The sequence below is a fragment of the Takifugu rubripes genome, chromosome 15, assembly GCF_901000725.2.
Source record: "Takifugu rubripes chromosome 15, fTakRub1.2, whole genome shotgun sequence".
NCBI classification, from domain to species: domain Eukaryota; kingdom Metazoa; phylum Chordata; class Actinopteri; order Tetraodontiformes; family Tetraodontidae; genus Takifugu; species Takifugu rubripes.
This window is the reverse complement of record NC_042299.1, coordinates 13177390-13190365: the sequence shown is the minus strand read 5'-3', so window position 1 is coordinate 13190365 and position 12976 is coordinate 13177390. Positions and strand designations below refer to the sequence as shown.

The 12976-nt window shown below is 40.2% G+C and overlaps 1 protein-coding gene and 1 pseudogene across 1 annotated transcript; one reads left to right on the top strand and one right to left on the bottom strand.

Moving 5' to 3' along the window:
* Positions 1–2524: 2524 nt before the first annotated feature.
* Positions 2525–6328, bottom strand: LOC115252746 (E3 ubiquitin-protein ligase RNF167-like; annotated as a pseudogene).
* Positions 6329–10543: 4215 nt separating this feature from the next.
* On the top strand, positions 10544–12319 carry LOC115252783 (olfactory receptor 52K1-like). Its single transcript, XM_029848902.1, has 2 exons — positions 10544–10560; positions 10782–12319. Exon 2 carries the CDS (start codon positions 10796–10798, stop codon positions 11756–11758), a length of 963 nt encoding a protein of 320 aa, XP_029704762.1. The 5' UTR covers positions 10544–10560; positions 10782–10795; the 3' UTR covers positions 11759–12319.
* Positions 12320–12976: the final 657 nt, after the last annotated feature.

Here is a 12976-nt window from a genome sequence, read left to right as displayed (position 1 = left end):
CATTTACTTTACCTCTCTCATTTTCAGCTTCTCTTGAGTGGAGCAGCACAAACAAAGTCAACATGAAGGTCAGCAAAAAAATATAATGAGATGTTGGCCACATGGATCCAGGCATCTTTTATTTCAAATTGTATCAATGTGCAGAGAAGGTTCAACTGCTGGAGGCACATCAGAGAATCCAGAACCAGAATAAGCCTTCAGGGGTTTCATACTTTTATACTTATGGTGTCACGTCACACCCCGAGCGCCAGCCACCATATTTACATTATGACTGTAGTTGCAGGTCTAACAGGCTCAGATCTGAATTGTCTTTTCTTCTGAGCAGCAGGAGATTTGATTAAGGGAACATTAAATAGAGAAATTCTAAAGACGCCGAGCTTGTTAAAGGGGACTATCAGAAAGGATTATCGTCTATAACTGGAAATGTTAATGAATCACCATTACAAAGAAGCCGGTCTGGGAAAAAAACCACAGTAATATCAGTTTATTCTTTAGCCATTGATACAACACCTCACTTAATAAATAAGATGGACTAAAAGCTAAGAGCATAACTAACAGTTGACACAAATTAGTGCAGCATCTCACAGTCAGGTGAATATTTGTCACAACTGTGTGTATAAACTGTGTGTAAACCTCAGGGTTGATATAACATTCACTATCTCAGCATTTCTCTAATTTGTAGATCAGACACCTTATTTCTGCAGGGAGTCTCCTCTCTGAGCATAATTAGCTACCCAGAGTTGGTCAGGCATGATTAACAATTAATGCATTTTCTTAATGAAGCTTAGTCTTTCATTATTAGCAGGAGACTAATGGCCAGATCTTGAAGGGATATAACAACAGAAGATGGATGGATGGATGGATGTGGATGGATGGATGAGGGATGGATGGATGGAGCACCCATTAAAACCGATTTCTACAGATGATTTTACGATATAAATATTTTCAAACCTGTCAGTTTGTTACAGTAATTTTGTCTTAAGAATCAATATCTGCAACAACAGTTGCATTTTGAAATCACGCATCAGCCAAATCTGGAGATAAAAGAGATTGATTTAAAAGTCTCCCCTTTTTACCTGATTTAAAATGACTTTTTTGTGGGATGATTCTAATAAACCAAAGAGACTTTAAAAAAATCTGGAGCATTTGTTTTTATTGAGAGCACAGTAGGATCAATGTTGCGTAATCTGAAACAGAATCATCATAAAGAACAACCAATCCTTCTGAATCTAGAATACATCCAGATGTTCTTTGTTCCAAGCTCATTGCTGGACATTTCAAGGCAGAGCTGATCAAACTGGGTCAAATCAATTCTGCATGAAACCACCAGCATCCTTATGCAAAAAAGAAATAAGAATACAGTAAAAACACGGTCCTTCCTATTAAAAACAACAAAGTCTTCTTCAGAGGGAAAGATGATCAAACTTTCTGACCAGCAGTATTAATCCCAATGTGACATGATGACAGGTCCTTTCCCTTAACATTCCACACATTTACAGACATATAGATCAACATAAGGCAATGCTTTCCTTCCATGGTCCAATTGAACCACCCCAACATGTGCAAAAAGAAAAATCCTATTAATCATCGCGTTATAACCAACTGACCCATAACTGCGGCAATAAAACCCAAGTCTGTTTACTCTATAAATCTAAAATATTTAATATCTGTTCTTAAATAGGAGTGAAAACAATGATAAAAGCAGCAAATTAGAGAAAATGCTTTACATAAGATTAAAATACAGTGAACAAAGTCATCTTAAAGTTAAAGGAATAACATGAAATCTGATTAGACTTTTCTCTTCCACCACTGGAAATGATACAAGGCTGGGAACCAAAGCCCAAACGAGTCCGATTCATCAGTTATTCTTTTTTAAACCTCAGACTGCTCTAATGTGCATTTCAAGAGTGACCACTGAATCCATCTGCTTTAACGTCCCACTCTTGTCGTTACAGAACTACATGTGAATTATTTCTAAAGAACATTAATTCAGAAAATTACAAACAGGAGTGCAGGACGTGTGTGGTGTGTGTGTGAGAGAGTTCTTGTACTTGCTACATATTGGGTACCAAAAGCCACATTCTACTAGCAATGTGAGGACATTTTGAGAAGTGGCGACATTTGACAGGTCCTTATAACCTCAAAGGACTGGTTGAGGGTTAAGACGTGGTTTTAAGGTAGAGGATAAAATTGGGTGTCGGTCCCGGTCAGGGTCCAGCAATGAGGAATGGAGGCTTCATTGTGATGAGCTAGAGAATGCATCTATGAAAGTCCCCACAAAGATAGAAGTACAAGGTCGTGTGTGTGTGTGTGTGTGTGTTTGTAGAGAGAGAGAAGTGGATCAAGGTTCAGTGTTGGATTCCAGTTAAAAGGATCAAAACAACTGTTGCAAGATTTTAGTAACCTTTTCTGTTACACGTCTAGTTAACACCAATCAGAAAGTCTTCTAACAGTAGGGTGCGATGGCAGTATGTCTGGGTTCAGGTGAAACTAAACTATGTTGTCACGATCGTCAGATCTCGCTCTACCCTGTGGATGAGCCGTGTGCAGTGTCGTCATCAGAGTGGTGTCTCTCATCTGGGTCGTCGCTCTCTGAGTCCGTGTCCTCCTGTGGGAGTGGTAGTCTTCGTAGTCTCCATAGCCCAGGGTGGGTGAGTCGCAGTGGACTGGGGAGACCAGGCACTGGGCGGTAGTAGTGGTGATGGAGGAGTAGGGCCCAGGGGTCCCGATGGGGAGTCGGGACTGGAGGGCCGGAGGAGGGGCGTTGCGCTCCGACTGGTGCTTCCCCCTCGGCCCCCTCGTCCTCACCACGTGCTCCGCTCTCCTCCTCAGATTCAGAGTCGAGTGGCTCTGGGTTTTTCTGAGTGACGCGCTGTTTTACACACAGGACACGTCTTTTTGGTCTTCGTGAGCCACGGGTCGACGCATTTGCAGTGGTACGCTGGAATAAAACATTTAATAAAGTCATCACGGCCCACTTTTTAGCATCCTCAAAGCACCGCTACCAGTGTCTACTATAATATATTTACCATGTGAACAAGGTAAAACTCGGAGCTTGTCCCCTTCTTCATAGTCATCTAGACAGATTGCACACAACGTCATAGTCGTCCCCTGGGAGGGAGAACAGAAAAAGCCTTCAGTCATTTCAAATTAAAACAAAATTGATGTTGTCAACGCTGCTATTAATTGACAAGCATCTTTTGCATCACTTCCTGTTATAATTATATCCTCTGCTTCTTTATGAAAATAAACCATTGTGATTTCTTTACCTTTACGGAACTTGTGGATTGGAATTCGCTTCAGTTGTTCTTTTGACAGGCGATTTTTCCTTATCCTCTTCCTGTACTGTACACATCGTATTGTCTACAGGACCAAGCAGACCATTTTTATGCTCGCTACGTCGTACCCAAGGAAACTTTTTTTAGCAGGGCAACAAGTACTGGTGTACAACAGAGAATTTATCCTCTTTTGGCTTTCCTGACTTATAATTAGCTCCTGAATTTCCAGGACAAAGAGGCACATTGAAGGCTCGATGCCTGATTTCCAAATAGTGTATAAAGCTGAGTGAAACAATATATAGAGTGTTTAGCATTTCCATTTCAAACTGTAACCCCATTAGGTGCGTTGACAGGGATGCAACAAAACCAAATTCCTGCATTAGTTCAATTACATTAAATGCATGTGGACGTCAAACCAGCCTATGGGATCTGAGCGTGCACCAAGTCTCTGCGCGGCTGCGACCTCGCTGGCTAACTCAATCATGGGTTGTTGTGGTTCGACAGCAAAGGTCAGCCAGTGTCGCCCAAAAAACAACAAAGTAAAATCGCCACCTAATCCGATTGTTGCAAACTGCTTTGTAGACGGAAGGATGTACGTGGAAATGCACTTCTTGCTGGTGATTGAACAATGACATGTAGGCTAGTAACTCCAGGTGAGACTATGTAAATTTCCACTTACCATGACGAACACATCACAAGAATGATCATTCCAACCACTCCCGTGAATGGAATAAGGTAGTACGAGAGGGGAAAAGAAAATTCCGGTTTAAGGATCACATAAGCTCTGCGGGCCAAGAAAGGAGAGAATACCATCACTTTATATCATAAGCCTAAAACCATCATATTGAACAAACAGTTGTCTACTTACCCTTGTTCAGGTATTATTGCATTTTTAATACTCTGAGCAGCATAGTAACTGGTGAATACAGATGGGATCAAAATTTCCTTTGCAATAGTTTCTGAAGAGTAAAGAAAAACACAACATGACTGAACTGATGTGTTTAATGTGTAAATCTTGATAATGTGTACACGAGTGAAGGAAATGTACCATTGCTGTAGTCCATGTGGAGCAGAATGTCTGAATACATGTTGTGAATGATTGCAGCGCTGTATCCCGCTTGCTGTGCATGCAAAACCTAAAAAAAACAATTTGACCACTGATGTTCTGCAGCGCTTTTATAACTGAGCAGCAAGAAGCCAGAATCACTCACCTTTAAATCAAAATTGCAATCATAGCGTCTGATCAGAGCAATGGATTTGGTGATGTTGAGGTCAACATCGGCGACAGTGGAGGAGGAGGGTCTATTGGGTGCAGCCATTCAGTGGACGGGAGACCACCAACACTCCCTTTCACATAAAAAGAAACATTATAAATTGGTTCTTTATGTTGAGGGTATAATGCTCCTAATACATAGAGTGAATAAATAAATTAAGCTCTTACCATTAGTCCATCCTTTGGAAGTTCAGCACCAAACAAGGCAGGCAGGTCCTCAAATAACATGGAGGTCATATTGGTGTACTGCATCCAGAACAAAGTAGATAAAAGAAATATGATTTTCCCCCACAGGATTTGCATCGTAATATTTATAAGAACATTCCAAAAAAATTTTTAAATGCTTTTTGAATCTGAAAATTAGAAATTACTTACAGCAAAGATGTATGCGTGTGTAGGTGAAGGACATATTACAATGCAAAGAAGCACTGAAAGGATGCAGCACTGAGCACCCACCCAGGAATCTCCATGGAAAATCATCCTGGAGTGATTAAAGTCACATTAACCTGTGCAAAAGGAAAAGGTTTTTTTTTTTTGCTATAACGGGCAGTGAGTCCTCACCTTGTGACTTGAAGGTGATCTTGCATTCTGATCACAGATCAGTAATTAGCATAAGAATACGAAGAGACTACAAAGCAAAGCCCCACAAATATGCATCTAGATATGCAAACTATGGAATTCATACCCATTTTGCCACCATGCATTTAAATGAATGTTATCATCAGAATAAAAGTACTCTGTAAACCACTTGCATGTCTTTACCAGAAAAAAGGTTTTTTACATATTTTAGAAACTCTATCAATTAACTTCTGAATAATTCGAGCTCTACAATTACATTCACTAATTCTGCAGAATTCAGCAGGTTAAAATGGTTTCATGGGTAATTAGCGTGATTTTACAACTTTAAAGTATCTGTAATTAATGGCTACTAACGGGGAATTTCTACTGTTAATCCTGGAATTTTCTGGATTCTTGCTGTGGATTTAGTAAACAATTCTTTGTCTACAGGATAAACCTATTTTTATGGACATAATCAGGTTTATGGAGCCACTAACTATATTACTCAAGTGTCATAAAGTGGTGTGCTCAGGAATTAAACACCAAACAAAAAGTTGGTAGAACACAAGTAAATAATACATAACACATAGACTTTTGCCACATTTAAAACAAAATATAACACAGCATATTTTGTCATTTGATCTGTATTGTTGTGGTGTTCCTGTCCCAAATCTCGTTTTATAGTAACAGTGAAACCAATAATTTAATATTCTATATTTTAAGTGCCTTAGATTAAAGTCACGCTCTATTTTTCTTTCTAAATTATCGAATATATCTATGAATGTGTCCATTTCCCCGTCAGTGCGCGACTTACCTTAGAATCCTCTGAAAATTGGCGCACAGAACAATGTTTCTCCAGACGTTTCACTCGAATCTCTTAAGTAACCTTAACACACGACTTTGTTGTAATCACATCTCTCCAGGTTGCTAAAAACAGTTTTATCCCCCTGAAAACAACAAAGACGATGGTAATAACCGTTAGCTTACACTGGATGGCTAACGACTACGGGTATAAGCCTTACACAGGCAGCTCGACCGTCTCCACGAAATATTACCAGTGTTTTGTAGTCCAGGTTTGTGACTAAATACGTTTACGATTGTATAAAAACACAATATTTGCCGAATAATACGCCGAAGCACTTTTCTTGTATTTAAAGTGCTGTTGACTATTACACTTGTTTGTTATTGCTCCTTGATCTCTACTTGTAATCGGGGACAACTCACCAGCGTCTGGGCCCACAGCGCCACCAACGGCAGGGATGACACATGGCAGCATGCAGCTTCTGGCTTGGGCGAATTAGAAGTCCTTGAAAACTAACGCGGTAACGAATGTTAATGGATGCACATGCCGTATAGACGGCGCCATTGTTTCATTCAGCATAAAAAGCGATTTAAGGCATTAGAGGACGCCTACAGTAGCAGCCACTTTCATTGTCCCTGCTGCCAATTTGCAATTTCCCCCACTTTGGGACAAATGACGCTACATTATTGAACGAGTCAGACACAGTTCCATTACATTTAAAAATTACCGTTGCAGCCAGTCATGTTTCTATGCAGTGTGGACACATGATTGTATGGCCTTTTGTTACAGTAGTTGCAAAGAAAGAAAGAAATGGATACATATTTGCATGTGCAATTCAGACTTGGCCTTTGTCCTTTCTTGAGATTCCATATGCAATTTAGTGTCTGGAAAGTCATTTTAAAGCATTTTATCTGTGTCCTTTGTGTGTCAATATTCAAGAATATGAAATTCGATTAAAATCATCTTAAAGGGTTTTAAGATCAACACATTTTGATCATTAAAAAGATTCAAACGCTGAAGTACATAACAAAAAGAGACCGTGTTACTTTATTTTTAATTTGGATACACAGATGTCCTACAGAGGGCAAAGTAAGTGGATTTCAGAATTTTAAAAGCCCAAATTTACATCTTCACACAGGGATACCTGAATCATAAACAAATGGCAAATCAGAGCTAAAGACACAAATGTCCTTTTGACTAGAGTTCATTTTTATTGAGCTGTAATGCAGCTAGATGGAATGTTCACTTGCTTATGGTAAAGTTCCTTTACAGTCTCTCTGCCCAGTGACATGTTGAGGCTTTACAAACACCATGCATGAAGACGTCGATCAACTGCTGTCTGTAGTTCAGGACGTTAGTTACACATAGGAGGGACATAAAAAACAAGCAAGTTAAATGCCTCTTTTTTTTCATTTTACCACTTCCTATCTCTGAAACCTTTATGATATTTAAGTTACTATAAGTCCACTGTGTCACATCTGACTGAAAAGCCAAATATGTAAGTCTTCTGCCTTGGATGAAAGAGATTTACGCTCCAGTCTGCTGGGGTTTAACTCTCATAGAAAATGAGACACGCAGCACCTGGAACACACGAGAACATGACCACTATTGCATGTTATACACACAATCAGTTCACATGTCACAACATCCGGACTTACTGGAATCCTTTTCCACAGCCCAGAGGTCCAAAGAACATTTCAGTGGGGAGGCAAACCTTTCTACACACTCCGCTCAGGCTGGGACAAGTCCAAGGAAACGAAGCTGCCTCGTTCTCCACAGCTGTAGGGATGGGGGGATTTTAGCTCCGTTAATTTAGTTGTAAGATTTCTGAATATATCAAGAATCCCGTGGGGAAAAAAAGGCCATTGTAGGAAATTAAAAACAATAGTAAGGCTTACCATTAAGCACTAAGACAACCAAGAGGGCCAAAACGACAGCTCGGTAAGAGGCCATGTTGAGTCCGAAACTCTTGCTCCAACTAGAAGATGCGAGGTTGGGCAGTTTGGGGTTGAGAAAGGAGATGTCCCTCTAACTGGTCACTAGGTTTTATATTATTCAATTAGAGGGCTCTTTTACATACTCAGGGACCTTAATCACGTTACATCATTACTGCTGAGCTAAACTCGTGGCCACGTCGTCATGAGACAAGACATATGTTATCAAGAAAGTCTTGTTTTCCAGCTGATTTAAACCTCATGCACTTACTTATACCTCGACGAGAGCGTGGACACGAGAACAAAGGCTGTTATTCATCAGATAAGGCGTTTAATCAGAAATTACCGCTGTTTTTATTCTCTCTGGAGCATCATCAAAATGCCGCATACATATTGTCTCATAAGTTTCCTATTTTGCTTAGATGGTGGTCAGAGAGGTCTAAGCGTACATGCACACGCACAGGTGACCCAGTCTTGTGTTTTGAAGACTTGTCCTGTACATCTCAGGTAACAGAGCCAACATGTCCTCCATAGCTCAGTTGTCCATCTTGTTTGACCACATCATTGAGCTTTATTAGAAGGATCTGTATCTGTAAAAGTCTTCTCTTCTTGCATCAATATCAGTGCGAGAAGTCCAGTATGTTATAGTGCGGGGGTACCGAAGTCCAGTCCCTGGGTTTTCAGCTGGGTTTTGAACCAAGAAGAAAATCTTTCCTCCAAGGAAAACTGAATTCCAGGGGACAGTGTTATCTGCCTGGAAGGACAGAATTCCCAGTTGGGCCTCAATCCAGTGGCAATTTATGTTTCCTACCTAAATAAAGACTTGGTTAATATGAAATGTGCTGCACCACATTAAACTCATCAAGACTCAGGCCTTTGTGCATGAAGAGGTCACATGTTCTAGTCAGTCTGATTATATCTGGACTACGTGCATTAGCAGGCGAGCAGCATTAAAAACACAGCTTTTGCTTTGACAGTCAGCCTGCAGCACTAAATTACTAAAGTCTAAACTCCTCCTTTTTAATGTTATAAAACAAATTTGACTAATCTAATAGAACTACATTTGATTTTAATCTGACTTTACCTCTTGCTCTCGCAGCAAAAAAAACCCAACAAAACAAAAAAAACCATTGGAAATCCCTATCTAAATCTATCATTAAATGATACTTTTTAAACAACTGTTCAGATTTTTTTTAAATAATGCTTGTGTAAGACAGATGAACTATTTCTCCATTCTGAAACATTTAAAACACTCGCATCCGCTGCACTCTTCTTGATGCATCAACCCTTTGTTTTTTAAATTCCAGTTGTGATGTTTATCTGCACATTTCCACTGTTGATGAAGCTGATGTTGTCCTGGTGAGACGCTGACGTCTTACTTGCTCGCCGGTGGTGTGTGATGACCTGTCAACCAGACACAGTTTCATCAGAGTTGCATCAGGGCCGTCTGAAGGGAAGTCATTATCGCTTATTTACTGGTTTATTCTCCAGGTGCTGTCCAAAGAGGTCTCGTTGGAGGGATCTAATTGCTTTCTAGAGGACGTGAATCTATGGTGGACTAATGACCCAACAATAACAAACAAGTGTGTTTGTCCAGTGGTGGTTGCATCATTAAAGCTGAAACTTAGATTCAAATATGCCACCTTTTTACATTCTTATTTAACTACTCATGGAAATTGTTCATATTAAAGGCCTTAGTAAAATGACTAAATGATTGAACATGTAATCAAACAAACCTATATTCTCCTCAAAGATGCGCCAGTTCTTTTTCTTTTCTTGCTATAGAGAATCAGATTCCTGAGCAAAAAGCAAACAGGAATAACAAATACACATGACCTTGATCATTTTTGATTCATCATACTCTATAAAAACCTGATTTATAGAAGAAAAATGTTTTCCATCATTGATTTCAGTTTGAAAAATGTCAGCCACAATACCTGCTATTATTAAAAGAATGAAATGAAATTGTGTTTTGGATGCATAAAAAGGTTTTTATTTAAATGACAACATCGCTTTCCCCCATTGTGGGAAGTATCTTTAATTAAATATGCAAATCAGGGCTCTAAGTACAAATACAGAGAATCCCTAAATAGTATAAATACCACAAACCTCTGCAGTAATTTCAGCAGCACGTCGTTCTCTGCAATGGTGTCAGTATAGTTTCTAAAAACAAAACAAGGCATCCCTTTACAAGCCAAAGCATCGCAACAGATCAGTTAAATTTCCTATTAAGACCAAATTAAGACCAATTAAGACCAATTTCTGGATGGGGTTGAGGTGGGGACTTTATTTATTCCTTCTGCTGCAGGAGGTTTCAGCAATAGTTAGAAAAATGTTTGTTTCAATGGCCAACAAAACACCGTCTGTCCAGGAAACAAGAGGATGGAAAGTATGAGGTCATTTAATACATAAAACAAAAAGGTCACAATCATGAAAGTCATCACTGCAAAGTATTTGGAGCGTAAAACCCCCCCAAACAAACATGCATGCAAATTCTAATATTTACATCGAGGTAATTGATAGAAAGTTTTTATTCATTTGTCCTCCGTGTCCAACCTGCAATAAAAAAAACAAAAACAGCGCCAGGATGTTTGTTTTGTCAGGAAAAAAGAAGACACTTTGGTTACCATGGTTACTGCGCCCCTGGTGTACTGTTAGAATGGTAAAAAGGTCGCTGCCAGCCTCTGCTGCCTGGAGAGGAGGACGCTCACCCAGGTAAAGGTGGACTGTGTCCTGTGTCACCGTCACTGCATGGTTCCAATGTAACTGTCGCTTACTTTCAGCCTCAAACACTTCAGTGAAATCATGTTTGGGAAATATTTGTTTTGTGTACCATTAAATGTGTGAAATTTCCGACCCGGAGCGTTGCTTGACATCAGTTTAAGCCTGTGTGCGTTTAAAATGGCGTTACAAAGCCCTCATCTCTCTCTTTCCAGAAGTGAACTGGGACATGGACAACACCACGGTGCTGACGTTCACAATGACGGCCTACGCCGTCATGAAAAACTACAAGAGCGGCATCTTTACCGTGTTCCTCCTCCTTTACCTCCTCATCCTCACGCTGAACTTGGTGATACTCATGCTGATTCACCAAACCAAAGAGCTGCACCAGCCTATGAACGTGTTCACCTTCCTGCTGTGTCTCAACCAAGTGTACGGCAGCACTGCGCTGCTGCCCGCAGTCATGGCCCTGCTCCTGTCCACGACGTATGAGATGCCCGTCAAGTGTTGTCTGACTCAGGTCTATTTCCTCCACACCTATGCGAGTCTAGAGTTCTGTGTTTTAGCGCTGATGGCCTATGACCGCTACCTGGCCATCTGTCGCCCGCTGCACTACCACACCATCATGTCTCACTCAACAATGCGCAAGCTCGTCACTCTGTCGGTGGTCTACCCGAACGTCGCCTTCCTGTGTTATTACTCGCTGACCTTGCAGCTGACCTTCTGCAGGAGATTCATCCCAAAATTATACTGTGTGAACATGGAGGTGGTGAAAAACTCCTGTTCCATTCCAGCTCACATAAACATCGTAGGCCTTTTGCTTATCCTGGTTTTGATTCTGCCTCAACTCCTGATGATCATTTTCTCCTATGTGCAGATTTCCCAAGTGTGCAGGAATCTAACCCGGGAGTCTCAGCGCCGCGCTCTCAAAACCTGCGTACCGCATTTGTTCTCTTTGCTGAACTACACCATTGGCAGCATCTTTGAAATCAGCCAAACCAGGTTCAGCATGACTCACATGGTGGCTGAAGCACGCATCTTTATGTCCTTATACTTTGTCATCCTTCCTTCAATTAGCAACCCTGTGCTGTACGGACTCGGTACTCAATTAATAAGAGTTAATTTACTGAAACTTTTAATGAGACACAAGATCCCCTTAACAAAGTTATCAAAAACAGTCCGTCAGTCTTAAAATCCCTTATTTTACAATATTCTCTAAACTATTTTGCAGCAATCCTTCTGTCTGACATGGATGCTCTCACGTGGTTATCAATAGCTATTTTCCTGTTGGTAAATCTATTTTCAAGGGTGTTTCTGACTCACTAAATCTTGTCATTTGGGATATTGAATATCATATCAGAAGTGGATTTCATACAGTGTCTTTACATCTTTATAAAGAAATACGTTGAATGTATAAAAATCCAGTTCCATTCATGCACACTGAGGAGAAAAAGTGTGCACATTTTTTGATTTTTCAGAAATTGTATGTCTGTTCTTTTTTTTTTTCTTTTTTTTCTGCCTTGCCGAGTTTGGTTTACATTTGAGCTTTGAGAGATCATAAATGTAGATTCTTTGTGAGAGGTGCCTGAAAGGCTGTAATGTCATTTTAATGAGACAACCACACCTTACTTTGCTTAAACGGACAAATGTGTTTCCCTGAGGTTAAAGGTCATTTAATCACCTGCTTCTGACCTATTCAACACTGTCACAGACTGAGAAACGACAGAAACATGTTGCTATAATTAAAGCCCTGTATAACACCTCAGATGCTGCATCTTCTTTATTTTAGAACACACAAGTGACACACTAACAGGAAGTCTGACGTGCGAGATTAAAGTAATCATGAGTGATCCGGTGATGCTGTCGTCCTGTTTCTTTATGTCAAACCAAAAAAAGGCACCCTATCGGCACACTCATGCGCACATTTTCTATTAGAATCAACATCCTTCCTAAAACTCTGCAATATTAGAATATTAGAATATGATTCTGTCACCCTACAATCCAGCCTAATCCATTCAGACCCTCCTTTAACCTAATTCACGAGGGTAAAAAGATATGCTAATAGTTTTTTGTATATCTACTCACATAAAATGATCCAGGCTGCATTTCTGGGAGCTGCAAATATGATAATTCAAATATTGATCTAAATGTGTCAATGGTCACGTGGTTGCAGGGAGAATCACTCTTGTTTGTTTTGGACCTGCTGAGAATGGATCAAAACTTGTTTGTGAGTCAACAATTAGTCAGGCCAACAACAGGGTGGTGGTTCAGAGTGGCCGCTCGCTGCTGTGAAGACTGATGACACACAGGCTTTCCTGTCTCATCCTGCTCTCTAATCACATTTGCTGTCTTATTTACGAAAATACAACCAGGCAGGCGAATGCTTAGTGAGCTCAGCTGTGGAATCTTT